The 26,165-nt window shown below is 36.8% G+C and overlaps 1 protein-coding gene across 3 annotated transcripts in view; it reads right to left on the bottom strand.

Annotated features, from left to right (window-relative positions):
- RNF217 (ring finger protein 217) overlaps window positions 1-26,165 on the bottom strand; it is a 115,510-nt gene that overhangs the window by 37,457 nt on the left and 51,888 nt on the right. For all 3 annotated transcript variants that reach the window (XM_045842666.1, XM_045842667.1, XM_045842668.1), the window contains exon 2: window positions 2,991-3,224. In XM_045842666.1, the coding sequence (XP_045698622.1) occupies window positions 2,991-3,224 (234 nt within the window). The remainder of the gene's footprint in view (window positions 1-2,990; window positions 3,225-26,165) is intronic.

Here is a 26,165-nt window from a genome sequence, read left to right as displayed (position 1 = left end):
GAAATGGAATGGTAAAACTTTTTGGTCTTATGGTAAGAGTTGACAGGACAAGAAGAAAAATATTATGAATGAAAACAACTGGATTTGATCAAAGCCAAGGTTGTCTCAATGGAAATCTCTTAGTTCAGGAATGCCCTTGTTATATTTGATATAGTATGAGTTTGACAGAGTTCAGAACATAATGAAAAACTCTATTTATTCAAACTTTTGCCAGAAGAGAGATGTTGACTAAAAGCCTGGAAGCATACACTGGCACCTGAGAGTTCTTGTTACTGTTTGTTGATATATTCAGTTTGCACCTTTTCTATCTGCTCAGCACAAAAAAATTAACAAGTGGTATTTAAAAAAAAACTATTCAAATGAAATCCAAAATATGGTACTTTAGGTTGCAAATTTCATGTGAGATACAATCAAAGGTGTTTCTTGCTCTAAAACAGTTGTGATATTTTCAAGCAATTTTATTTTTTTAAGATTTTCTTTAGCTTTAGAGAGGGGGAAGGAAAAGAGAAAGAGTGGGGGAGAAACATCAGTGTATTCTTGCCTCTTGTGTGCCCCAAACTAGGGACCTGGCCCACAAGCCAGGTATGTGCCCTGACTGGGAATTGAACCAGCAACCCTTTGGTTCGCAGGCCAGCACTCAATCCACTGAGCCACACCATCTAGGGCCAAGCAACTTCAATTTTCTATGCTAAATGCATCTGAATTGACAGCAGAAGCCATAATGAATGCCCAAAGCATGATATTTTGAATCAAGATATTGTAACTCAATGACTCAAAAAAATAATATTGAAATATACATTATAAAGGTTTTATTAAATAGATCCAAAACTTGCTTTAGGCTGCAAATAACATAAAGAGATTGAAGTTGCTCAGACATGTTACACATTAGTGTAACCTTATTTTTTTTTCTGATTCTGCATTTGAGCACTTGAATTCACTTCTCTTAAAGTTGGATAAACTATATCAATTGAGAAATAGGCTCTGTTTTGGGGAAATGGGATTAAAATTATAGAAAATCTAAAAAACAGTCATTGGTTCACCACAAAGAACAAAGATCTTAGTCTCAGTTTAGGGTACTACTGTAATCATGAATGTCGCAGTTGGTTTGTTGGAGTATCTGTGTCCCGACTCATAACATCCAGACAGGTACAGACATGTAAATCAGGTAGTTCATGTTAACGTGAGTGCTTGGAGTAATGTAATGATGAAAAATGTTATGTAAATATTATGCTAAATAGTCAAGTCATTGCTTCAGAAATTGTTTGAATTAGCCCTGGAAATTCTGTACGATATAAAACACAGGGATTATTTACATATTCTGTTACATATCTTCTATAAAAGAAGATTAACAACCACAATCGCCCTCCAATTTTGTGGCAGCTTTATTTTTCTTGAAAAATGCTTAATATTTAAACTTTATATTGAGATTTTCATCCCTCACCCATTCCTATGGATTTTAACTGCTTCATAATCAATACATTTTGTATTGAATTCTTCCCTGCCCAAAGCAACTTCTCTGCTCATCAAAAGTAACAAAACAAAACAAAACAAAACACAGAGTTTATTAGATTTCAGATCTCGATCCAGTTGCTCCCTGCTTCTCTTCTTACCTACAACCCAAATGAGAGATGGTAGAGGAAACTACTTGCTAAACCATAATCCCCTCAAAGCTACAGAATGAATACTGTAGCAGCCACTGCTTCCAAGCCAAGGAACATTCGTAAAAACTTACCTTTAAAGGAGATGACTTCAAACAGCCTTTGAAACCACTTCATCCTGCCATTCTGCTGCAATGACAATGATGGAAACTACTGCCACGGGCCTCATCATTTTTCCACTGCATTTACTGCAAACGTTCCCAATTCTGCTGCTGCATGTTAGAGTCACCTAGTGAGGCTCACAAATTTGCCAGACAATTATTCTGGGGTGGGCCTGGGGCCCTAGTGTGTCTCAAGGCTCTCGAGGTGATTCTCACGTGCAGTCAAGGCTGTGAATCACTGACGTGCTTCCATAGTGGCTACACTAGGTTTGCCTGCCTTCTGTGTGCCCTCCAGTGATGTCCTCTATTACTGCTGCCAGAAGGATCTTTCCGTATTGCCTACAGAATGCAATTCAAACTTACTTCTAAACACAGTGTAAAAAACTGTGCAGGATCTGCTCTTAAATACCTGACCAGCCGCCTGTGCCCTACTCTGTCAGCAAGCTCTACCAAGCGCTTGTTTCCCGCACACCTGCCTCAGTCCCCAGGCCTCAGCACGGACTCATCCCTTGCTCTGAAATGCCCTCCACTGCTTATTCGTTTACCTGCCTGGGGAATGCAGCTTCTCTCTGAAGTCTCTCCTGACATCCTAACCGCACGTCTCTATCAGTGTTTTCAAAGCACAAGTGGGATGGGTTTCATGTTTGGTTTGATTTTGCTTTTTGACTAATCATACTGAACTGTCATTTTAGAGCATGTGTCTCTCACCATCATTAGGTACTTTCTGGAACAAGAACCACATCACATTTTTCTCTGTATCCCCAAACCTAACACAATGCCTAGCATATGCCATTATTTTGTATTTGCTGAATAAATGAATAAATAGAATTTTATACTATTTTCACTTACTACATACAGACAGAGCCACAGAAGGTTCACACTGGGTCTACTGAACAAGTCAAACTTATACTAAATTTAAAAAGAATCTCAATATTTATTTAATATTTAGTAACAGTAAGGACAATTACTTTAAATATTAGCCTTTTAATTATGCTACTAGATGAATGTGAAACATGGTTAAAGTCAAAGACAAGCCTTAATTAAATCCTAAAGAGTTCTCTCTTATCATCACCCTCCCAAAAACATACGTTTTTCAGAATCAGAGCCAATATATACTCACCTTAGACTCCGGTAAAGGAAGGAAGCCCACTTAATGCCCACCACAAGTTGGCCTAATTTGGCTGCTCCCATCATGTGACATCTAACCCACAATTCTGGTGAACATGCTTACTTTGTATTTGCTTTCTGATCTGGAAGGGGTGGGAATATGTCCTTTTTTCTTGAAGGTTGTAAAGTGCTTGCATTGCGGACATGGCTTGGTGCTGGAATCAATACGGCCAAGTTCCAAGAAGTATTTGTATTTGATGGAGTCTTCATGCGTTAAGTTATAGATAACGGTTGTTTCCTCCAGGAATTCAAAGCATTCTGTGATAGGGCATTTGATTTCTACTTGGCCAAGTTGTACCTGTGTGAAAGAGCAGATGGGAGAAGAAGCGAAAGACATTGGTTATTACGTCTCTTCTTTTTGTTCATATAGTATTTTTAACTTAATGATTATAGTAAAGAATTCCGTTTTTTTAAATGACTTCTAACATAGTAAATAGTAATCGCTTTGGTACCTATGTTGAACAGTACCAAAATAGTTAATCACTAAATGTTTCCAACATGATTTATAGCATGTTTAAGCATTCTATATCATTATAGTATTTGTGAACTTCAATGATCCAAACCACAGGCTCACCACAGAAGCAAATTATCATCCCATTCTCTGGAAACCCTCACGATGAGACAGCATTCAGACAATGTGCCATTAAATGAACAGCTGAGATGACCAGGCATTTCAGATTTTTCAACCTTACTACAGAATACCTCACCACTGAACCACAAGCACATTTAACTATTTTAAAAGGACAAAAAGAGAAAAAAAATATATAACAATAATTTAAAAATTACTGCCCAAATAACTTTATTTTCCCTGATAGTTCCATGTAAAGAACATATAATAAGAGTTCCTATCAGAATTACAGGAACAAGTAAGAAAACTCAACCAATCACAACAATGTAAAAAAAAATCCTAATGAGATCTGGCTACTCCTTCAGTAATTTATACAATGAATCTCTTCAAAGGACAATGGAGTTATGGAGTTCGATTAGTAGAGGAGGAAGATACGCTGGAGTACTACATTGCAAATTGCATGTGGGATTCAGACACAGCTACAGTTCAAGATTACAATGTAAGATCAAAGCACACAGTGTGGACACAACTAACGTTTAAACAATAAAGAAAATAAACTAGTTTGAAATAAGGAGGACCTAGAATGTTCTTTGTGAGTGGTGAACAGAGCTCTTCACATTCACGGCATCATAATCTCTTTTGCTTATTGTGATGTAGCAAGGCGGTCAGTGGCAGGCCAAATGGCAAACAGTGCTAAACCGTTTCTTTCTCAGCTGGGTGAACCTGACACTGTGAGAAGGGAAATACATCGACCTTGATGAACAATGCCTGCTGTGAAGACTGGGGGAGGGCTGGGGGAGAGCTACATGGTCAGGGGAAAGAAAAACATCACCACCAAAAATGATAAAAACAAGAACAACTCTAAACTCATTGTAATTTGTCCTTTAACTTCATTGTTCATCTGGCAGAGACATGAGGAAAGGTGGTTAGGAAGCTACAGGCTGCAGGATGCATGGGAGCAATATATTTAGTACCAGTGAAGGACACGAGTCAGACTGAAAATAAAATGAGAGTCTGTCTTTTGATAAACCTGAACTATCCCTATCTTCTGACAGTATAAATTACTGCACAATTTTATGATGTTATTGTACAAAACCTGGTCCAGAGAGGTTTTTCAAATATTTGCCCCAAATGATTTTTTTCTACTTTTTTGGATGAGTCTGCCTATAGGTATCACAATCAGATTTTATTCCACTTGTTACAGAGCTATAACAATATTATTATGTGTTATCATAAATTATTTTCACTTACAGCTCAAGAGAGTAGTCCTCTGAAAATTTTTCAATGGACAAAAACTATGTGTGATATTTTAAGAAACTGGCTTAATGAGATGTACAAGACATTCTAAAATTAACAAAACGTTTCCTCTTTTAACATTCTGTTGACATTTATCAAGCCCATTTCTGAGCCAGGTACTGCATCAGGGACTGAAGCATTGCAAGTGCCTATTCAGTAAAGAGGCAACTGTGATACAGAGTGGTGAGTGTGCCTGACAGGATATGGGGGAGGCTTGGTAACTCACACTTGAGAAGTTCAGAAGAGACTTCTTGGAAGAGGTGAGGTTTCAAGAGAGATCTTAAGATTAGTAGGACTTAGTGGAACAAGATTAAATAAAGGTGTTTCAAGCAGACAGAAGATAACACTGGCAAAGGCCTGGAGGGAAAGGGAACGCAGCACAACATAGCAGGGATACCCCCATCTTTCCCACATCCCACCTGGATCAAATGCATACTGTCTTTAGGAATTGGCAAACTAACTTAAAGATGGCAGCCTTAGAGAGACTGAACGATGAGCAGTAAAGACTGAAGTACAAAGTAAGAATTCAGAAAGACAAGGCTGTACAGATGAACTGGTCTCAGAGCACAAGGGCAGAGCATGAAGGCATCTTATGAGTCTGGATGCTTTTCCTGTGAAAATAGAAAACTTTGGTTTCAGCCTATGAAAGATGATTTCTTTTCATTCCACACAGAATGGGCTCGCTTGGGTCATCTCAAGTGACTCTTATTTATTGGGAAGCAATACTTTAGGGGGTAACAGCTGGAATTTTTTAGTCCCAGTCCAATGTTTTAAGCTGCCTCCCTCACCTATAAATTTATTTATTCTAACTGTGTCAATGAGAACGACAGAAGCAGTAATTTCACAGCCACCCAGGAACAGTCAGGTTTTATAGAAATGGAACATCCTTTAGGGACCAGAACAATGCAAGGCAGCTTAAAGGAGGAGGTCCCCTTGTCACTCCTACAGCAGGGGTGTTCATTAATACTAAGGGGTGTAGTAATGTAGTTCATTACTACACTACATTAGGGTGCCTACCATCTAACACCCAACCAAGTATCTTGTCTTCTCCTTCAGTTTCTCAAATCTGCTACAAATCTACTCCATCTCCATACAACACTCCATTTCCTTATGCCTTCGCATTTTCTGCATTTTGCCTGTTCCATTCCTTCTTTCTGAAAGCTCCAAAATCCCCCCCCCCCCACTGCACTGAGCCAAATGATCTCATATTTTATTAAACAGAAGCACCACGATCACATTCCCTCATTTTCCCACTGCTCACTGTCCCAATCTGTGTTTGTCCCCATCTGTTTTGTCTTCCTTACTTTTATTGCACAGGGCCAGAATCTGCTTCCAGGACAAGTGTGTGAGTCTTTTGACATGGTTGTTGAGAATTCAAGTTTCCTGGCCCACACAGCATGTATGAAATTCTAATCACTGCTGATAAGCTGTCATTGACAGTTTGAGACAATTACTCATACAATCCTTTGAATTACTCACACTTCTTCATACTAGCAATACTCCCTGATTCATAATAAAATGTCATCTGTGGCCTACATCTCTTGGCCTCTACATGTCTATCTTTTTCAGAATAGTTTCCCGAAAAGATCACTAGCAAAGAGTCATCATGATTAAGCAAAGTACATTCACTTATTTATTAAAAAGATACATATTTCATCAATTCAAGCATGCATTTTTTCCAACATTTTAATATCTCAAAAGTCAAGATTATCTTACAATAAATGGTCTCTAGCACTGTGCCATAGTTTAATTTGCAGTGTTTTAATTTTCTTGATGGCTCATAATATAGTACCGCAACCTACAATTGATCATGTCTTATATTTCAATAAGATGTGTTTTTTATGGATTAGGCAGAGTAATGGACTATGGAGAGATGAGGAAACAGACAGGGCTTCTATTGGAGGAAATGCATAATAAACAAGTGAATAAACCAAGCAGATGGTAATCAGTTGTTACGAAGGAAGGCATCTCCGAGGGCTAACAACTTGAACTGAGAACTAAAGGGCCTGCAATGCTGAAGACTGTGGGGAGAGACTGTAGTCACAGGAAACAAGGACAAGGGCCCCAGGGCAGAATGTGCCCAGTGTGCCTGATGTGCCTCTGTTCAGAGAACAGAATTGAGTTATTGAAACACATCCTACATGACCCAGAACACACAGCCCTTGTTGGCTGTGATAAGGAGTGTGAATTGTATTCTACGTTCAATGTGATTCATTGAGTGGTTTTATGATGAGTGACATACTCTGATTTATATTAAAAACCTCATTCAGACTTTTCCTAGGGAATGGACTGTAGAAGAACAGAAGTGGAAATTCGGAGATGAGTAGGACAGCACCTGTACTTCCCAGCAATAGCATCTGGCTGTGGCAGTTGATGTCTAGGCAGTAGATGACAGAGACTGAATTAGGGAGCCAGAGGTAGGCAGATGAGGTCCATTATGGAAGTAAAACCAAATGGATTTTGCTGATGGACCAGGTATGGAGGATGAAGGAAAGGAAGAAATCAAGGATGATTCCAGGTTTTTGCTTGAAATATCCTGATGACTGGAGGGTGCTACTTACTGAGAAATTTTTAATAAAATATAGTTTATGTGGGTATGTGATATTTGCTGGAAATGATCCACTGCAACTTATTATAGTAACAAGAATAAAGATCACTAATTCATTCAAAAAACATCTGAGCTCCTATGATATTACACATAAATGATGTAAAGTAGTTGAAGTCATAGATCTTGCTTTCATGGAATTTAAGGATACAGCAATTAAATTTGTGTTGACAGCCTCTTCTGGCAACTTGGAATTTGATGGTTCTAATTCATTTAATATTTTGCCCAATGTTTTACATTTTTATTAGGCATAATCATAAACATATGCAAAAGTTGGCAGATTGGTATTATAAACCCTTAAGTACTCATTCTCCGGCCTCAACAACAATCAGCTCTTGGCCAATCTTGTCTTTCCCTGGGCCCTGACCCATATGGCCCTTCCCATACTATTTTGAAGCAAAGACCAGAAATCATATCATTTCATTCATAAATATTGCAGTATGGGTCTATAAAAAACCATGATATCATTAACATGATATCAAATATCTCCCCAAAAGACCATAATTCTTCAATATTAATTTAACAGTTTAAATAATGTGTCATCTATATTCCATTTATAGGATCTTACGTACTTAATATACTTAAAACCAAGGTATTTTAAATTTCTGTTGTGTTCAATGCTAATACTACCATTGATGTCACTAGAAAATACACTCTCTGATTCTTCTGAACAAGAAATACGCCATTCTTGAAAGATAAAATTATTTAAATCTAAAACAATCTCCAAGGGTGTTAGTGAGAGACACTCTTTTCCACTTAATGTTCAAGCTGGATGGCTAATTTGCCACCTGGGATAACTCAAAATTAATTTAGTGACACAGGTGAAAGAGAGCTCCAGAAAAGTGGCAGGTCAGTTAATTAAATCATCCAAATAAAAGAAAAGAGGAAGTATAAGCCTTGAACTTTGAAACTCAATTTATCAAATGTGTTGTTTATGATTTTTGTCTTGGTTTTAAATGTTGGTCATGAGAGTTTACAAGGTGCCTTGGCCTTTTGTTCACTTAATACCAGGGGATTTCAGACTTCCTTAAAAATGGAACGTGTTAAGGTGGTGGTGGAGAAGAGTATACCACAACAAAATCAGTAACAGTAATAATGAGATGTGTAAGGTATGCCCTACGTGCCAAGCACTGTTCTAAGCACTTTCTGTGCATGGATGACTTTGTGGAACACAATAGAGGCAGATTCATTTTCAGGTTCATGGATTTTCCCATAAGTTCATCATCTGTGTGTATAGGAGGCGGTTGCTTTACCGATAAATATGATTTTTTGTTTACTCAGCAGCTATTACACAGCACTGTGCTAGATGCCTTTAATTACTGAAAATACTAATGAAAACATCAAACCAAATATCACAGAAGTTCTCTCAATCCTAGACAAGATAAATATAAAGAAAATGACACATAGGTGAATAAGGTTAAAGTGCCAGGTACCAAACAAAAAGAAAGTATCTTAAAAGCAACGAAGGAAAAAGACATCCCCACATAGAAAACCTTGGCCCCAGGTACATTGTGGATAAATTCTGCTGAGAATTTAAGGATGAAATACCAATATTACATAACTACTATCTCTTAGAGAACAGTGCAAAAAGGGAGATCACTGCTCAGGTTGTTTTATGAGGCCAGCATAATTGTGATGCCACAACCTAATAAGGACATTGTCAGGAAGGGAAATTACTGACCTATCTCCTCATAAACACAGATACAAAAATTTTAAACAAAGTATTAGCAAACCAAGTTGAACAATACATGCAAAAGATAATATATAATCAAAGGTTAATTCCAAGAATGTGAGGTTGGTTTAACATTAAACAATACACTGATATAACTCACACGATAATAAAATAAGGGTGAAAATGACAGATTATCTCAACAGAAAAAGTATTTAATAAATTCAACCTTCATTCATGCTATAATCTAAGCAAAGTAGGAAGAAATATAAACTTCCTTAATCTGATAACATATCTACAAAAAAACCTAGAGTAAACATCACATTCAATGATGAAATAGTGAGAATTTTCTTCTTGAGATTAAGAATGGGGCAAACAGGCACTGCTTTCATTATTTAACATTGACTAGAGCTTATAGTCAATGCAAGAAAAGAAAAAGCAAAATGAAAATAAAACAACTGGAAATGAAGATATAAAATCCAAGCCCTGGCTGGCGTAGCTCAGTGGATTGAGTGCGGGCTGCGAATCAAAGCATCACCGGTTCAATTCCCAGTCAGGACACATGCCTGGGTTGCAGTCCACATCCCCAGTGGGGGCCACATGACAGGCAACCGCACATTGTTGTTTCTCTCTCTTTCTCCCTTCCTTCCCCTCTCTAAAAAAATAAATAACTAAATAAAATCTTAATAAAAAAAGATATAAAACCCCCATTTCTTGCAGAATGCATAATAGTATATACAGAAAATCCAAAATAATCTACAGATACACTATTAGAATTAATAAGTGAACTTAGCAAGTTTGCTGAATATGTTAGTACACAAAAATCAAATATATTTCCATATGCTATTAACAAGCAACTTGAAAATAATATAAAAATGTATACTTGAAACCTATGTAATTTCATTAAGCAATGCCTCCCCAATAAGTATAATTTAAAAAGATGTAATAATTGAAACAAGTACAGGAATATTAATAAAAGAAATAATACCATTATACCAATATTAAAAACATTAGGTATGAATAAATCTAACAATAGTTGTATAATACCTCTACAGGGAAATATTCTAAATATTTTTCAGAAAATGAAAAGAAGCAAATAAATGAAGGGATATATCAGGTTTTTGAATTGAAAGCTTCAAGATAGTAAAAATGTAAATTCAATCCTTACTGATCTACAGATTCAAGGCCATTTCCATAAAATCTCTTCCGGTTTTCTTTCTTTTTCTCCTCCTCCTTCTTTTTTACTTTTTTGAGGGGAAGGTGGGCTCAAAATTAGAAGCTGATTCTAAGACATGTATGGACAATCACGATACTCTTGATCTAGACAAAGGAAGTACTGAGACTTGCCCTACCAGATATAAGATGGAGCATCAAGCTACAGTAGTTACAATAGTGTGACAGTGATCCAAGGACAGATAAGGTTTCACAACAAGACAACAGAACAGAAAGGAGCACAGAAGAGAACCACTTACATATGGGAACTAGAGATATTTACACAGCAGAGCAGTGGAGAGGATTTTTTTCCAATAAGTTATACTGAGTCGCTTTCCCTTGCCCTCCAAAATAAGCTTCAATATCCTTAAAAAATGCCAAAAGCAAAGAAAAGCAAAAACCATTGCTGGTTTCACTATGAAAACTATTCTGCCTTTCCACAAATTGTAACAGATTCTCTAAACAACTGTGAAAAGTGAAATAAGAAAGCAAAAATTTTGCAAATTCTGGTGATTTTGAGGTTTATGAACAGGCAGACTAGTTAGTGCCTTTGACTCAAGGGTGGGTACATTTAAGGTAACAGATTCAGGGAAAATTATTGCAAAGTAGACATGTTGGCCAAGAAAAGTCATACAGTAGCTCCCAAAATTTGTTCCTTGTAGACAACAAGGTATTTTTATAAACTTTTATTGTATTTTTTCCATTACCATTTAACGTTCTTATATTCCCCTCCTCTCTTGGGCCTCACAGAATGTGTTTACCTACTCTTCCTGGTAAAGGATCTTAAAATATGACGACAGCTACCATGTCCCTCCAGCTTCTTCTCCTAGGAAAGCATCCCCACGTTTTAAATTATTCCTCACATCTTGTTTGAAGTCTTTCCTTCTTCCCGGCTTTGCCACAATAAAAGTGTGACACCCAAACCAAAGCCATCATGAAGGTGTGGTGTGGCCACTGGGAACACAGGCTTATCCTCAACCACAGTACAAACTGAAAGAACAGAAAACTCTTATAGTTACCAAATTAACTCAAGAAGTAGACAACTTGAACGGGCCAATGACAATAGAAAGCACTAGGGGATGCCTTCTTCTAGGAAAGCCATCTATTCTCTAGGTTTTCACCTGTTGCAATGAAATATTCTCTTAGGTTCTCCCTCTTTCCCTCTGCAGTTTCATCCTTTTTCTCATCTGGTCTGCTTCTACTTTCTCTGATCCTCAAGTCCAGGAACCTAAAAGAATTCATCTTTATTTTATTTCTGAAAATAACTAGTTTCAAGACTTGCTTATATTTTTCTGTTTTCCTTTAAAAATTTTTTATGTTCAATACTTTCCTTTTCTTGCTTTTGTTTCACTTTGTTATTCTTTCTCTAGTTTCTTAAGATGATTCCTTAGTTCCTTTGTTTTCTGCTTTTACTCTTTATGAATACAGTTTTGCTATGTTGTACAGTTTTGGCATAAAATGTTGTTTTCACTTCCTCTTTTAGTGTTTAATTTCTATGCAGTTAAAACTTTTTGATGATTTTTTCTAACATGTATATTAAATTTTACATGATTCTAAATAGAGTGAAATCTTAATTTTAAAAATATGGTTTTATTTATTTCTAGCCCATTAAATAATCTTCTAAAAATGTTTCATGTATGTTGAATTTTCTACTCTAATCAAGAAACATACAATTCTATATAAATGTCAATAAATTCACAGCTTTGATGCTTTACGTCAATTTTTCTATGAGCTCACTAATTATTCAGCTGCTCCTAAAACAGGAGTACTGAAACTGTTTACTATAATTTTTTCAAAGTATCTTTGCACTTCTAGTTTATATATTCTTGGTTTATACATTTAACTGCAATGTTACTGGTACAAATAGGCTTATGACATATCTTCATTAATAGTCTTCACCCTATTTGGTGTTTTTACACTTAAATCCTCTCTCTACTTCGTCAGAAATTAATACTTTCACTTCTCCCTTCTTTTTATTGGCATTTCCCTCCTTCGACATTGCTCCTTTCTTCTCACCTTCTTTTTAAATCACTTTGCTGTGAATGATTCTATAGAATAGCTTCAATTCAGTACCCAAGTATTTATTCAGGGCAAGCGCCTTGGCTAGCTACTGGGGGGAATTTAAAGATGAATGAATTGCTACCCTCAAGTAATTTTCAGTTTATCAGTGGAGACAGACACGAGCATGAACAACCACAGTTCCAGCAGAGAGGCACGCAGGAGAACTGGCGTAGGCTGGAAAAGGAGGTATTTTAGTTAAACAGCAAAGGATGAAAAGAATCAGAATGAAATGATTTGGCTATGTCTTATTCCTTAATATAAAAACATATAAAAGACACACCTGATAATGTTAGATAAGAAAACATAATAATCATTGTATTTATATATCTGTACAAGTATATGCATATATGAAAAAAACATGAACTGAGAGGTTTGAAGAAATTACTAAAAATTTGTTTTTCAGGTTGTAAAATTATTTTTTCCTATTTAGAATTCTAATATTTGTGTTAAAATTTTGATCATACAGTAAGTTTTTAAATTTTGCCTAAGTGTTTTCTGTACTGTAGTAGATGACAGATACAGAACTATTAGCAAAACCTGTGACTAAGACTTAGGATTGGTCTAGAAAGCAGGACAGGATACTGAGAGCTCGGGCATAGGTTCGTACATATCAAAGCTGAAACGTGAACATGAAGTTTCTGAATGTACTTGGTAATCTCCATTTATACCGTACATCATTGCCCTAGTGAATTCTGGGCTTTGTCCTAACACTGCAGTGGGCAGTGGAGGAAGCAGTCACATCCTAAGGGAACTCAGCGCTGTGGGAATCCCATCCCACACACTGCTGCCGTCATAGCAGCAGTGTCTCTTTCAGAAAAGGAGCTGACGTCTAACAGCGTTTTTTTAAATCCCAAACCTTTGTTCTGGAAAATTGTTTAACAAACAGAACAAAAAAAATCACTCCTTACAACACTACTTGTCAACTTGAAGGTAATCCAAGTTTGACACTTTTAAAAAACACATGTTCTGTATTTTCACTTACAACCATTTAAATCGCTTTTTCTTCCCCGACAGGTTTTGGTCTTTCAGTACTGGCAAGCTTCAAAGCTTTCCTAAACGTCAACCAAGTTAACACAGTTCTTTAACGTAAAAAGAGCAATTTCAACAGAGTCTTTCATGCCAAAACAAAGTATCTTTGTGTACCATCCACCCAGTTCTAGGAACAGTCTGTTCATTACCTGGAGTTTGTAGATTCAATAAAGAAACATACAATTCCCTCCTTCCTGGCTTCTATTCAGTATTTCCTGATATAAAATACTGATTAGTGTGGAGTGACCAAATTTTCCCTTATATCTATCTCCCAGGAACAAAGTTAAAGTATACTTGATTATAAAAAGAGAAAAAGACATTCTTCAAATTGTCTTCTCTTTTGACATTTGAATTTTATATTTCCAAAGTAGAGAGAAATCTTATTCTGGGAGTACAGCAATGTCTTTAAAAATATGAATTGGATAGAGTAGTGTCCAAAAAAGGCTTGTGTGGTCAATGAATATACGATACACTTTACTGAGAAGTTCTGTGACTGGGTTGAAGGAGGATTGGAACACTCAGTGTTAAACGTCTTGATTTACTACAACTACATTTTAAAAAATCCTACCCTGCCTCAAATGAGTTTTTTAAAGTGATACTAAAACAATAACGAAAAAATTTTTCTTGACTTTTCTACTGGCCAAACAAGGTAAATATTGCTCATGTGTTAACACTGAAATAGTTCAAATGCACCGTTTTTTTGGTTGAAATATTCACTTAAGAAAACTAGTTAAGATAAAGTATATAGGAAGACAGTAGGACAGAGACCACATCATAGGACTGGGAACTGTAAAGAAATAGAACACATCACAATATTTTAACAGTGAATAATCATTAAGTAAAACTAAAAATCAAGTTGTTTTTGAAAAAACTCGTATGCCAAATATAGGTACACTTGCAAAGGGAGAATAATAACAATATAAATGTTTTATATAGTATTTATATATACCACATGTAAGCACTATATATAAATACTATATATACTTCACATACTATATACTACTTTGTATTTATGAATACTATTTTGCATGAATATTTTTTCAGCTTTATTATATGCTCTTATCTCTTTAATATATTTTATTGATTATACTATTACAGTTGTCCCCTATTTTCCTCCCCTTTCTCCCCCTCTGCCCTGCACCCCCCTCCCATCATCATTTCCCCACCTTAGTTCATGTCCATGGGTCATACATATAAGGTCTGTGGCTTCTACATTTCCCATACTATTCTTAACCTCCCCCTGTCTATTTTGTACCTACCATTTATGCTTCTTATTCCCTGTACCTTTTTCTCCACTTTCCTCCTTCCCCCTCCCCACTGATAACCCTCCATGTGATCTCCATTTCTGTGATTCTGTTCCTGTTCTAGTTGTTTGCTTAGTTTGTTTTTGTTTTTAGGTTCAGTTGTTGATAGTCATGTGTTTGTTGTTATTTTACTGTTCATATTTTTTATCTTCTTTTTCTTAGATAAGTCCCTTTAACATTTCATATAATAAGGGCTTGGTGATGATGAACTCCTTTAGCTGTACCTTGTCTTGGAAGCACTTTATCTGCCCTTCCGTTCTAAATGATAGCTTTGCTAGATAGAGTAATCTTAGATGCAGGTCTTTGCCTTTCATGGCTTTGAATATTTCTTACCTCTTTTTTATATTGAACTATATTAAATTTTTGCCATAATGTTTATTCTATAAATTAAATCCTTTTGGAACTACTCTGATATTTATATATCCAGGAATCCTAACCTGGGGTCTTAAAATTACTTTTTTGTGTTGTTTACCTGTGTATTGTTGGAGGCAGAGCCCCCTAGATTTTATCAAATACCTCAGTGAGTGCCAGACCAAAAAAAGGGGATTAAAAGGGGATAGATAAGGAAACTACAACTTGTATTAACAGTACAAATGATGTCATGGTCACTCAATAATTCATTTAATAAATACATGTCCCAGGCATTATTACTCTTTGCACATGAAAATAATGCTAACTGTACTATTAGTACACACTGTTCTTTTGTAATTGCTTTGATTTTTTTTATACAGTCAGGGAGATAGATTTGGGCAGTTATGTCAATCACACACCCTCTTGGTTTCCATGGAAGCGAGCATCACCCAGGAAAGTAGTACAATTCCTGGAGAGTTTAGGGACTGAATATAGAAACTTGCCTACTATAAAGACTGACTTGATAAACTTTGATTCCCTAGTCTTTTTTAGAGAAAGGTTTTCAATATTTGTTTTAGTTTTAACCTCTCAAAACAGGAACACAGAGTGACTCTTGGCTTTCTTTCTATCACAGAAAGCAATAGTAAAGGCTTAAACTGTAAACCTTCCAGACACTTCTGGTATTGTCAGATGAAATGAATAATAATGAGAATAGCAGCAGCTAATATTACTGAATGTTTAATATCCAGCACTGTTGTAAGTACTTTCTGCCAGTCACCTCATTTTTACCTGATGAAGATCCTACCAGGATCCCGAAGCATGGAAGAGTGAGTAATTTGCCCAAGGGCACACAGAAAGGAAGTGCTGAAGCTTTATGCAAACCTAGTTACTGCCAGAACTGGAACACATCACTGTGCTTCTGCAGATGTCTACCTACGCTTGGCAAAATTACCTGCTTGGAATAATAATGCCATATGCCTACTGGCCACTGTGAGTTCTTAAATGCTTCATCAAATGCAGTAAATGCCCTTCTAAACATTACACTTGGATAACCACAAGCAGCCTGACCTTCATCTGTTTCCTGTAGGCACTGTCCTGTAGACAAGCTGATGTTCTCCATGCTCATCTGGACGTCATCATTTAGCAGCAGCTCTTCTCTGGGTCTGAGTCACCCCCTGCTGACCGGTGAACCATTCCTAATTTTCACCTCCTTCCTCAATGCCTCACCTCCAACCTTCCATTTGCAGCTGACGGATACACATGCAATCAACAACCTCACCTCCCACTTGTCAAGATAAAATCTAAGTTGGTCAGATGAGAACCCCTTCAATTTTCTGTTCCCCCCACACATAGGTGTGTATTTTCTTCCTCTTAGCAGAAAGCAGGGCTTCTCCAGATGACTATTTCTTTCAACCTGCCTCATCAGGGATTTCCAGCTCTCTCTGGGAACTTCAGATAATTAAAGCATATAAACATGCTCAAGATTCTCCCATCATAAAAACAAAACAAAATAACTCATTAGGACCCTCTGTGCCTTAGTCTCTATGTCTTATTCTCCTTCCATTTTCAGCTAAGCTAACTGAAATATTATTTAATGTTCTTGTCTCTATGTTCACTTTAAAAACCCCACTACTGTCTGTGTCACCCCTCCACTTTAAGTCACTTGCTACAAAATTAGGAATAATATTCTCATTACTAAATGCCTCCTCTGCAGCACTAACACCACTGACCTCTGCTTCTTTCTTGTCCCATAAGACATCACATTCTCTTGATTTCTGAAACTTCCTTCTGTCCCATTTGTGCATTCTTTTAATGTTTATCCCTTAGCACTTCCCATGTTTCTAAGGTTCCAGTTATCAATACAACAAATTGCTCTCATTGAGTAATCTTTTTGAGTGTTATCCCTCCACTTCCAGGGTTTCAACTCTGCCCATATGCTGAGGGCTTCCCCAAGTCGACCTCCAGCCCAAATCTCTTTATTGAGCTTCTGAAAATTAAAAGCAATTCCCTGCACTGTGTCTCCAGTCAGACACTTCAAACTCAGACTAAAACACAACTCACTGCCTCCCCATCCCTCCCTGACAGCCCAGTCTTCTTCATGTTCCCTTTCATACGGAGTGGCACGGGAACAAACAAACCCTCCCCCCAATATTAGCTCCTTCTACCTTTTATTCTGCCTCATCTCTTTCAACTGATCAATCAATAAAATTCTACTTTATTCATGCTTCAAAGAACCATATATGTCTTTTGATCTCCACTGCCACAACACAAACATGATGGTGATACTGCAATAATTAAAATACCTCAATAATACCATTGTGCTCAGCATTAAGTGAAAACTCCCTAGTATGTGAATTAAAGGCCCAGTTCATGATTTCACTACTTTTCTGGATTCCTTATGGCCATTCCCTTCATTGCAGGTTATGCCCTGAGTCATATACTGATGTGCTTCTGGAATATGCTATTCCTTCTACCTGGGGCATTCTTTAAACCCATTTTGTTTATTTGTTTGTTTGTTTATTTTTGTAAATCCTGCAGGTCTTAGCTTAGTTGGCATATTCTTTTGGAAGACTTTCTAAATCCCTCAGAACTGCATTAGGTAATCTTAAATCATCTGCAGCACTCTCTGCTTCTGCCTATCATTTTATCTATCCCAGCAGAGATAGCAGAGATTGCTTGTTTTTCCTATTATTTCAAAAACTCTTTGAGCACAGAAACTGTGCCTTGTTTATTCTTGCAGCTCAACTACCTCCCTCACCACTTGGCGCAGAGTAAGTTCCTATAAATATTGGTCGAAGTCCAAAAGAGGTTAAGATAGCTAGTGTTGGTTTCTCGGTAATGATTAGGTAATGGGTCTCCAGCCACAGAAAACCAAGGGTCAAGCAGCAAGCAGAGACACAGGCAATCAAGGGGAGTATGGGGCCACTAGTTCAAGTGCAGCATCAGTAGTAGGGGAGGAAAAAGTGATTTTATTTGTCTGATTTGCCTAGCATATAATATCATCTTGTAGGTAGAATCATTAATCTTCTATTGTGGACTATTTTAAGGGGTGCTAGTCATAGGGAAGGGGGCAAGAGTCAAATTGGCTTTGACGAGTGATTCTAAGAAGATAAAATGATCGGTTATAACCACCAGTGCAGACACTTCACACTGGCCGGAAGCCCAGTCTCTCTTAAAGGGAAGACGCACGGCTGGCTGGCCACAGGCTCAGTTGTTGCACCCAAACTGCAGAGTGCAAGAAAACGGCTGGGCTGTAGGAGGAGAAACACTTCTGGCCTCTGTTGGTCAGCCCATTCTTACAGTCCAACTCCTTCAAAGCGTTCCTAGGTTGCTCCGATGAAAGGGCATTCATTCCTCCTTTTTCCTTTCTTTCTTTTTATTTTAGCTTTTGTTTCAATGCACTAGTTGCCAAAACTGTTGTGTGGGCTGACCAAAATTCTATGGCTCCCTATTGTACATAATGAAGCTATATACATTTTATCTAACTTTTCAGTAATTTCATAATTTTTGAGGGAGAACAGAAACACATTTTTCTTCCCTAAATCAAAAAAAATCTGGTATGGGCCTCACCTTCTAGAATTAGTAGGAAAACAGGTACCAGTCACACTGGGGTTTGGTGTGTGGGGAATTGTTTGATAACAGTCCTGGGGGTCTCGTGTCAGTTCAGCTGATGAGTGAGTTTTTAAAGGCAATTTGGGCAACTAAGGAAGAAGAAAAATTAGGCTTTGTCTTATTATCCAAATATAACCAATATTAACATCTTCATATATTTCTTAGTAGCATAGACTATATTTATTTATTTTCAAGATTTTATTGATTTACTTTTAGAGAAAGGGGAAAGGAAGAAGAAAGAAAGGGAGGAAACACTGATGTGTGAGTGGTACATCTATCAGTTGCCTCTCATGTGCCCCTAGCTGGGGACCTGGCCCAAAACCCAGGCATGTGCCCTGACTGGGAATTGAGCCAGAGACCTTTGGGCTCACAGGCTGGCACTCAATCCATTAAGTCACACCAGCCAGGGATATACTGCATTTATTCTATGTGCTTTCCAAATTTAATTTGGTATCTTGGCTTTCTATAGCCTAACGTGAGCGTTTTTCATGTTGCCATCTGTATCATCATTTCTGAATGTTGTATGATGTTTCAGAAAGTAGATGAGCCACAGTTAACCTGGGGAGGCTGTTTCCAATTTCGTGCAATTAAATTATGTGGTTATGCATAACTTCATGCACAAGGCTTTTTCTGTATTTCAGATTATTTCCTTAGGATAGATTCCCAGAGTTGGAATTATTGGGTCAAAATACGTGATTATTATTGAACTCTTGACACATCTTGCCACACTGCTTTCCAAATGCCATATTTATTCACAGTCCATGACAGTAACCCTTTCCCACACCTTGCTCTGAGTGCCATCATTAAAAAAAAAAAACATGCAAACTAAAACAATACAAAAACCTACAAAACTTTTGCCTTTGATATGATAAGCAAAATGGCAATATTAATTTAAAGTATGGCTGTAGTTTTTTTACTAATTGTAAGCTTTAATATATATCGGCATATTTATTTGATGTTTTCTCTTTTTTCTGTGAATCTTCTAGCCATGGGCTGACCTGTAATAGCTTGATGCTCTCTGTATACTATGCAGTATTCATGGAGATTATATAATATTCCATGTGAAGTCAGAATAGCTTCCAGCAAAATGAGCCAAAGCAACAAGCCTGCATCCAGAATCCAATGATGAACAGATGTTTGCTTGGCAGCCTAGTTGCAATAATTAACATCAGAAAGCAAGGCAATTAAAAAAATACAAGCAGATTTCACATCCATGAATCATGGATCTGTAAATGTTCCAAACCATCTGGATAACTGGGCTCCAGCCCTCCATTCTGACAAAGACCTGCAGATAGTATGAAAGACAGGGACCTCTGAATACCAAGTGCTCATAAGGTAATCTTTGTCTGACTCTTCAGTCACTTCTCATTCTCTACCTTTTAATAATTAAGATATTGATGTAACTGTCTCAAGTCCTCTTTCCCTGGATTATACACTTCTCGTAGGCACATGCCATACTTTATTTACCTTGGTATCCTGGGAAATCACCAGGACCCTGCCTTGCATACAGTAAGCACTTGGTATTTGTTTGTTGAAATAGAATAATCAAAGCCTTGGCAGATGTCTGACCTCAAGCCAGAGGGTGCCTTTTAATTACCCTGGCAGTTGTTTATCATTATGATAAACAGCTCTGTCAAGTCCTGCTGATGGTGGAAAGTCTGGCATAGGAAGCACACTGGCCATGCTCCATGTGAAGAGCAAAAGAGAGGGAACAGTACCGGCTCCTGAGGCAGGTGGAATGCCTTCACAGGACGTACGGTCTTGCCAAGGTTTACTGTGAGGTTTTTCATAACGTTGACTGAGATCTGAGGCAAACTGTGACTTCAATTTGATATGCAATATTGGCAATGTGATTGGCAAAATGATCATTTTAATGTATAGTATTTTAGCCAAGGACTATTCGTTTCCCCAATAAACAGATGGCAACAGGCAATTCTCAAAGGGAAAGAAAGGGGTGTGTACCTGAATTAGCGATCTAGAGATTTTCATTTTAATGTCTCAGTATTATTTGACTGCATATTTTCAAAACATTTAACTAAAACCTACCCCACATTTTAGGAAATATGCTGATTGCCTTCAATTTTGCACCATTTTTTTGGCAAAATCAAAGTCTTTACTAAGTCTCTGTACTGGCAAAGAATTTGCTAAAGTGCATTTTTGAAATAAAGGAACACATGGCATAATCCATATCCCTTATTTCTTTCCAGCTTTGAATTTTGAAATGATTTCTCTCCCCCTCTGCCTCTGTCTCTCTTAGAGCTGGAATCAGCTGACTCTCCAAACAACCCAGTTTCTTTTTGTGGAGAATGATGCACAAAAGTCAAAATCCATGCTTCAGATGCTCATATTTCCACAGGGGTATTAATTGCCTCCAGTCTTTTCAGTCATCACAGTGATTAAACACACACACATAAAATTTTATATTTGTTATATAAATTTAACACATATTAAATATATTTTTAAATATTAAAATATTTTCCTTTGTTTTAAATCTGATAATTTCAAACTGGTGCCTCCAGTGCTAACCCAATGCTAATAACAAGGGTTCTTTCTCACATTCCTTCATTCCATATTAATGTCTCTTTTCTCCCAGGGTGAGAAAACTGATATCGACATATTTACCTATTTGTTTCATTTTTCAATATGTATGTAAAAGTTTCCTAATTGCTTTAACAACAAACCAGTGACAACAAACCACTACATACAGATCAAGATATGTCTGAAGTTCTCTTCATATTCCATCTTCCTAAGCATGGCCAAAGCACGTGTTTAAAGTCGCCTGAATTAATTTTTCTTTGTCTTTATGCAATCATTTTGATAACTCAGCTCCTTTGTTTTGCTCATATTCTATATTCAGACTTGCTTTTCTTTTAATCTTATTGATTTAATTTTATTTTTGAAAAGTAACATGTTAACAGTTCAAAGGTCAACACTATACAGAAAAGTATTGTTTATAGTCAGTATTTTTATTCCTTCTCTACTTCCCCCCCATTCCCACCCATCTTTACAGGTAGAATTCCACTGTTTCCAGTGTTACCTTTCTTTTGTTTCTTTTCACAAAAATAAGCACAGATATCATATTTTGCCCCAAAGTAATTTCAATCACATTGAAGAGATAAAGCACCCGCACATAAAAGGGTAACCCAGGAATGCAAGGCAGAGTATCGGTGACAAAAGTACTCCAGAACTACGTGTGCCGAGTACTAAATGTGAGGGTGGTCTTCTGCAGTAAATTTGCCAGAGGCATTCAGAGACAGATTTTAACAATCAGTTTAAACATGTGAACTATCCAAAAAGCCATAAAATCCAAAAATCTGCATTACCAAACATATGCTACAGTAAAAAGAGAATTTTCAAAATTACCCAAAGCAAGCTGTAGTCATTATTCACTCGTATTCTTGACTATCAAATGTGCACCGACAGTGTGTGCTATGCACTTGACAAGAGGGAAGTTAACACTATATTATACAAAACACTGAAAATCATGAAAATCCACCTTGGAATTAAAAAAAAATTATTGGTAGAAGTAGATATAAGTTAAAAGCTCATTTTAAAATAGAGTATACTTTTTAAAGCTAATACTTTAAAATGGAAGACTTAAAGCAAAAAGTTCTAATAAATAACTCTTACTGACCTCAGATATAAAAACTTTATTAGTGATATGATGTTTTCTTGGAAATTGATTAAATATTCAGACCTGATCATTTCTGGATTTAAAAGTAATTAAGTAAAGTCAAATCAGACACAATCTTATTTCCCATAAGCCTATCAAAAATGTAATGGATTAGAGAGCCAAATACATTTGTAGTAAAATATTAAAATATTATTATCATTTGAATAGTATTGAACATTTAAAATATACAACTATACCAAGTGTGTTGTGTGTTCTCTCATCATAACATTCATGTGAAATTATTTTTATTATTATAATTACCATTATTATCCTCATTTTGCAAGTGATGAAACTAAGGCTGTTCAAAAGTTAAGTAACTCTCCTAGAGTCACAGAGTAGTAACATATTGCCCATGCAGCTTAAAAATTAGAGTTAGGTAAATAAATGACCTACATGTGACTGTTTGTGCTATTTTTATCAATATTATACATGTGTGTTACTTTTAAAAGTCATATGATTCAATCAAGGAATGTAATAAAAACAGAGAACCCTTATTTTGAGAAGGAAAGACTTTTCAGCTCGTATCTATTTTTTGTTATTACCTTTATGTTTCTAGAGAATATTCTTATGTTCTTACACTAGAAGATTAAAATTTAGAACTCTCATACCTTTCTAACCATTTTACTTATTTCCATCCACCCAATATACTTGCAGCACAAATTTTTGTTAATCATCCACATGTAGAATACTGTGACTACAGAAGCAATACATACTATTTATTGCTGATCCTAATAATATATTATAGTGACATTTTATTTTTTATATAACTATTGAATTCCTAGGACTTAACATTTCCCTTGTTTTTCTATATTCTAGCTTACTATACCATTACTAATATTCCTTAAAATTACCCAACTGAATTATAAACTTTCCCTGAAATTTTTCCACACAATCAGGACAAGTTCATCCAGTTCCATGTCTTCTTTCTTAGACCATACTTTCTGGAGCCCTCCGTCTTGCTCCGCTCCAACGTGAACTGGTCCTGAGCCTGCTGCTTCTCTCCACTGCTGGAGCCCACAGCTTCCCGGAGGGCATGCTACCCGCTGCTTGGCTTCATCTCCCCTGTGTTGGTGGAGAACCCTTTCTGGTGGTGTCATGAAATCCATATTTCAGAGTGAGGCGTAAGAAGCTGATTGGAAGATCTGTGAGCCAGCCTCACTGGCTGATTGCATGGTTGCAATCATGTGGTTAGCTGGCCTTTTTGCGGGGAAACCAGCCAGTGTCAGCAACTTTCTATCTTTCTCCTGGGACTACACAGTCTCCAGAGGAGAATCCTCCAGTTTTATACCTGGAAGTGTTATGTCCAGCTGCCAGTGCTGCGGCACGTGGCCAAAGAAGATCTGGAAGATTCACTGCCCTTCATGTGGATTTGCCCGCAGATGCCTATGTTCAGGGCAGTGCCCCTACCTCATCACCCTGCGGCTGCAGCACCCCTCCGAAGCCTCCAATTACTTGAGACACAGGGAATCACCTAGCTGTGCAGGGTCCAGAAAAGTGAGGAGGGGGTCGGGTTCCTCTTCCTCATTTAGATTTTCAATCCTACTACTACAGAGAGTAGGATTTTTAATCCTACTACTTTCAGCTTCACAATGCATCACCATCTTCTAAATATTCTGGTGTCTCCTGTTTCAAAGACTCTCTGAGATTCATCGGCGCAGACTAAACTTTTTTGCTGGTACCCCCCCTTTTTTTAACCAGCTACGTTTCAAATAGCTTAGTGAAGTCAGTTGTCACTCCATCCTTTTTTTCCCTTTAAAAAGAGGTCTGGATGTCTGGTGCACTATTGTCCTTTCTCTTGTTCTCACTGTCCTTGTGAGTTGCAGTCCAAGTTTTGTGAATGCCAATGTGTTTGGAAAGCCTTTATCTAAAACAAACAAGATGCTATGTTTTCAATGAAAATTCTTGTACTCGAGAAGATTTGTCCTTGAAGTAATAATGTGTGCATTCTGTTGTATCAAAATGAGGTCGGAACTAAGCTAGTTTTAAAACAATTGTAAATAATTCTTATTTTTAAAACTCAATACCAATGCCCTCTGGATTTCCAGCACGTCACTTAGTCTTATGAAAATAAACAAACTGTAACTTTCCTCAAATACAAAGTTAGAGGCTAGATTAAGACATTATTAAAAATACAAAATACAGACATGAAGTAGTAATGCTTCTTGGTTCTATACTTCACTAACTGATGCTATTGCCAAAGAAAGGGGCTCTTTTGCCATGCCTTGGAACTAATATAAAGCTTTTCTTAATACTTACATGTTTCTCTATCATAAACTCTTGAATAACCAGCATTAAAAATGGCTAGTGATTAAACTTACAAAAACTTTAATTCTATTGATTGTGCACTATTAGAAGGACGAGTGTAACCAAAAATAGTTTAAACACAGCAGAAAAATTTGATTCAGGAAAATAATGTGGTAACTTTTGTTGAGTAAATGCTTCTCTATATCATTGGCTTTGTAACTTTACGTGTTTTATTTCAACCTTTTACCCCTGAATGTGTTAATCCACTTACAATGCTAAGCTTGTGCCAATATAACTACTAAACACAATTCGAATAGAAAAATTAAAGTGACTGGTGCCCACACTGTAAAAAATGTATACTCAGGTAAAATTTAATAACTTCCCAAAATATTAGTGGCATTTAAATACACATAATTAAGGAAGTAATTTAATCCCTATTTTAATCATAGGATTAAATATACTTGAGCATAAGGCCTATAAAACACAGGATTCTAGGGCCAACTAGAGAAATGTGTACACTTCCCAACGTAACATTACCTTTCCAGAAATCTTTTCCCTCCATGATAGGTTATTTTTCTTAGTGTATACATTCATGTGCCTAATTTATACTTCTACAGAATCCAAAAGCAGCTTATGAAAATATAAGTACAATAAAGCTAAAAAATAGGGTCCACAAAACACCTACCTGTCAGTTCATCAAAGAGCTAAGGTTGATTAATTAATCCCCAAATTTAACTCTGTATTTTTCACGGCAAAGACAAATTGAAAAAACCTGTTTGTAAATAGCTGTTATTGTCCAATGCCTTAAAAAGCATTCTAACTCACTGGGAGAAATATTTTTCCCCCCATGAAATTCTACAAAATTTGTATGACACTTTATGTAAAATACATTGAATATCATGAAAGGCAGTACCATCAAAAAGGTGTTTTCAAAAGATGTTTTCATATGGTCATGTCTTTTTTTTCTTTTTAGTTGTGCTCATAGCTAAGATTTATGAAAGCAAAAGGGAAAACAAGCAAAGAGAAAAAAGCGCATGGAACAAGTCTGGTGAAAACCAGGTGTCAGTTTCCAGGACAGCCTACCCAAGGAGCCATGCAGAGCACACATAAGTCATACAGCAACACACAGAAAAGGTGTGTGAATATCCTGGTTCACTACAGACCCCAGTGTCCACGGTTTTGCCTGGGGACTGCTCGTGTAAGCCTTCTCTGCCTGGCATGCACCAAAATTCCAGACTCCAGAAGAAAGGTAAGTTTTCAGGATAAACAATATTGTGTTCACCGACACTTTAAGGACAGTGACCCACTTTTAGGCAAAGTTTCACATCAACATAAGAAAATGATTGCCATTCGAGATCCCACATATCAGCCTAGGTGGCCAACTTGCAAGTATGGCTTACTAACATTGGCAGGCTCAAGCCTGGTATGATGAACTCTTTTCTGAACAAATTTCATTAAACTAATGCACTAATGATGCACAGCATTGACTGCACGACTCATTGGCAAGTCACAACACAGTCTGAAAACACAGCCTTGATAAGTACCCCATCTTGAACAGAAACAAAAAATCCTTCTATTGACACCATATTCCCCTAAAGTCTCTTAATTTTTCTCT

This window comes from Phyllostomus hastatus, unplaced genomic scaffold (genome assembly GCF_019186645.2).
Source record: "Phyllostomus hastatus isolate PE091 unplaced genomic scaffold, TTU_PhHast_1.1 phas_contig_40, whole genome shotgun sequence".
NCBI lineage: Eukaryota > Metazoa > Chordata > Mammalia > Chiroptera > Phyllostomidae > Phyllostomus > Phyllostomus hastatus.
The sequence above is the reverse complement of the archived record's forward strand: the minus strand, read 5'-3'. Positions and strand labels throughout refer to the sequence as shown.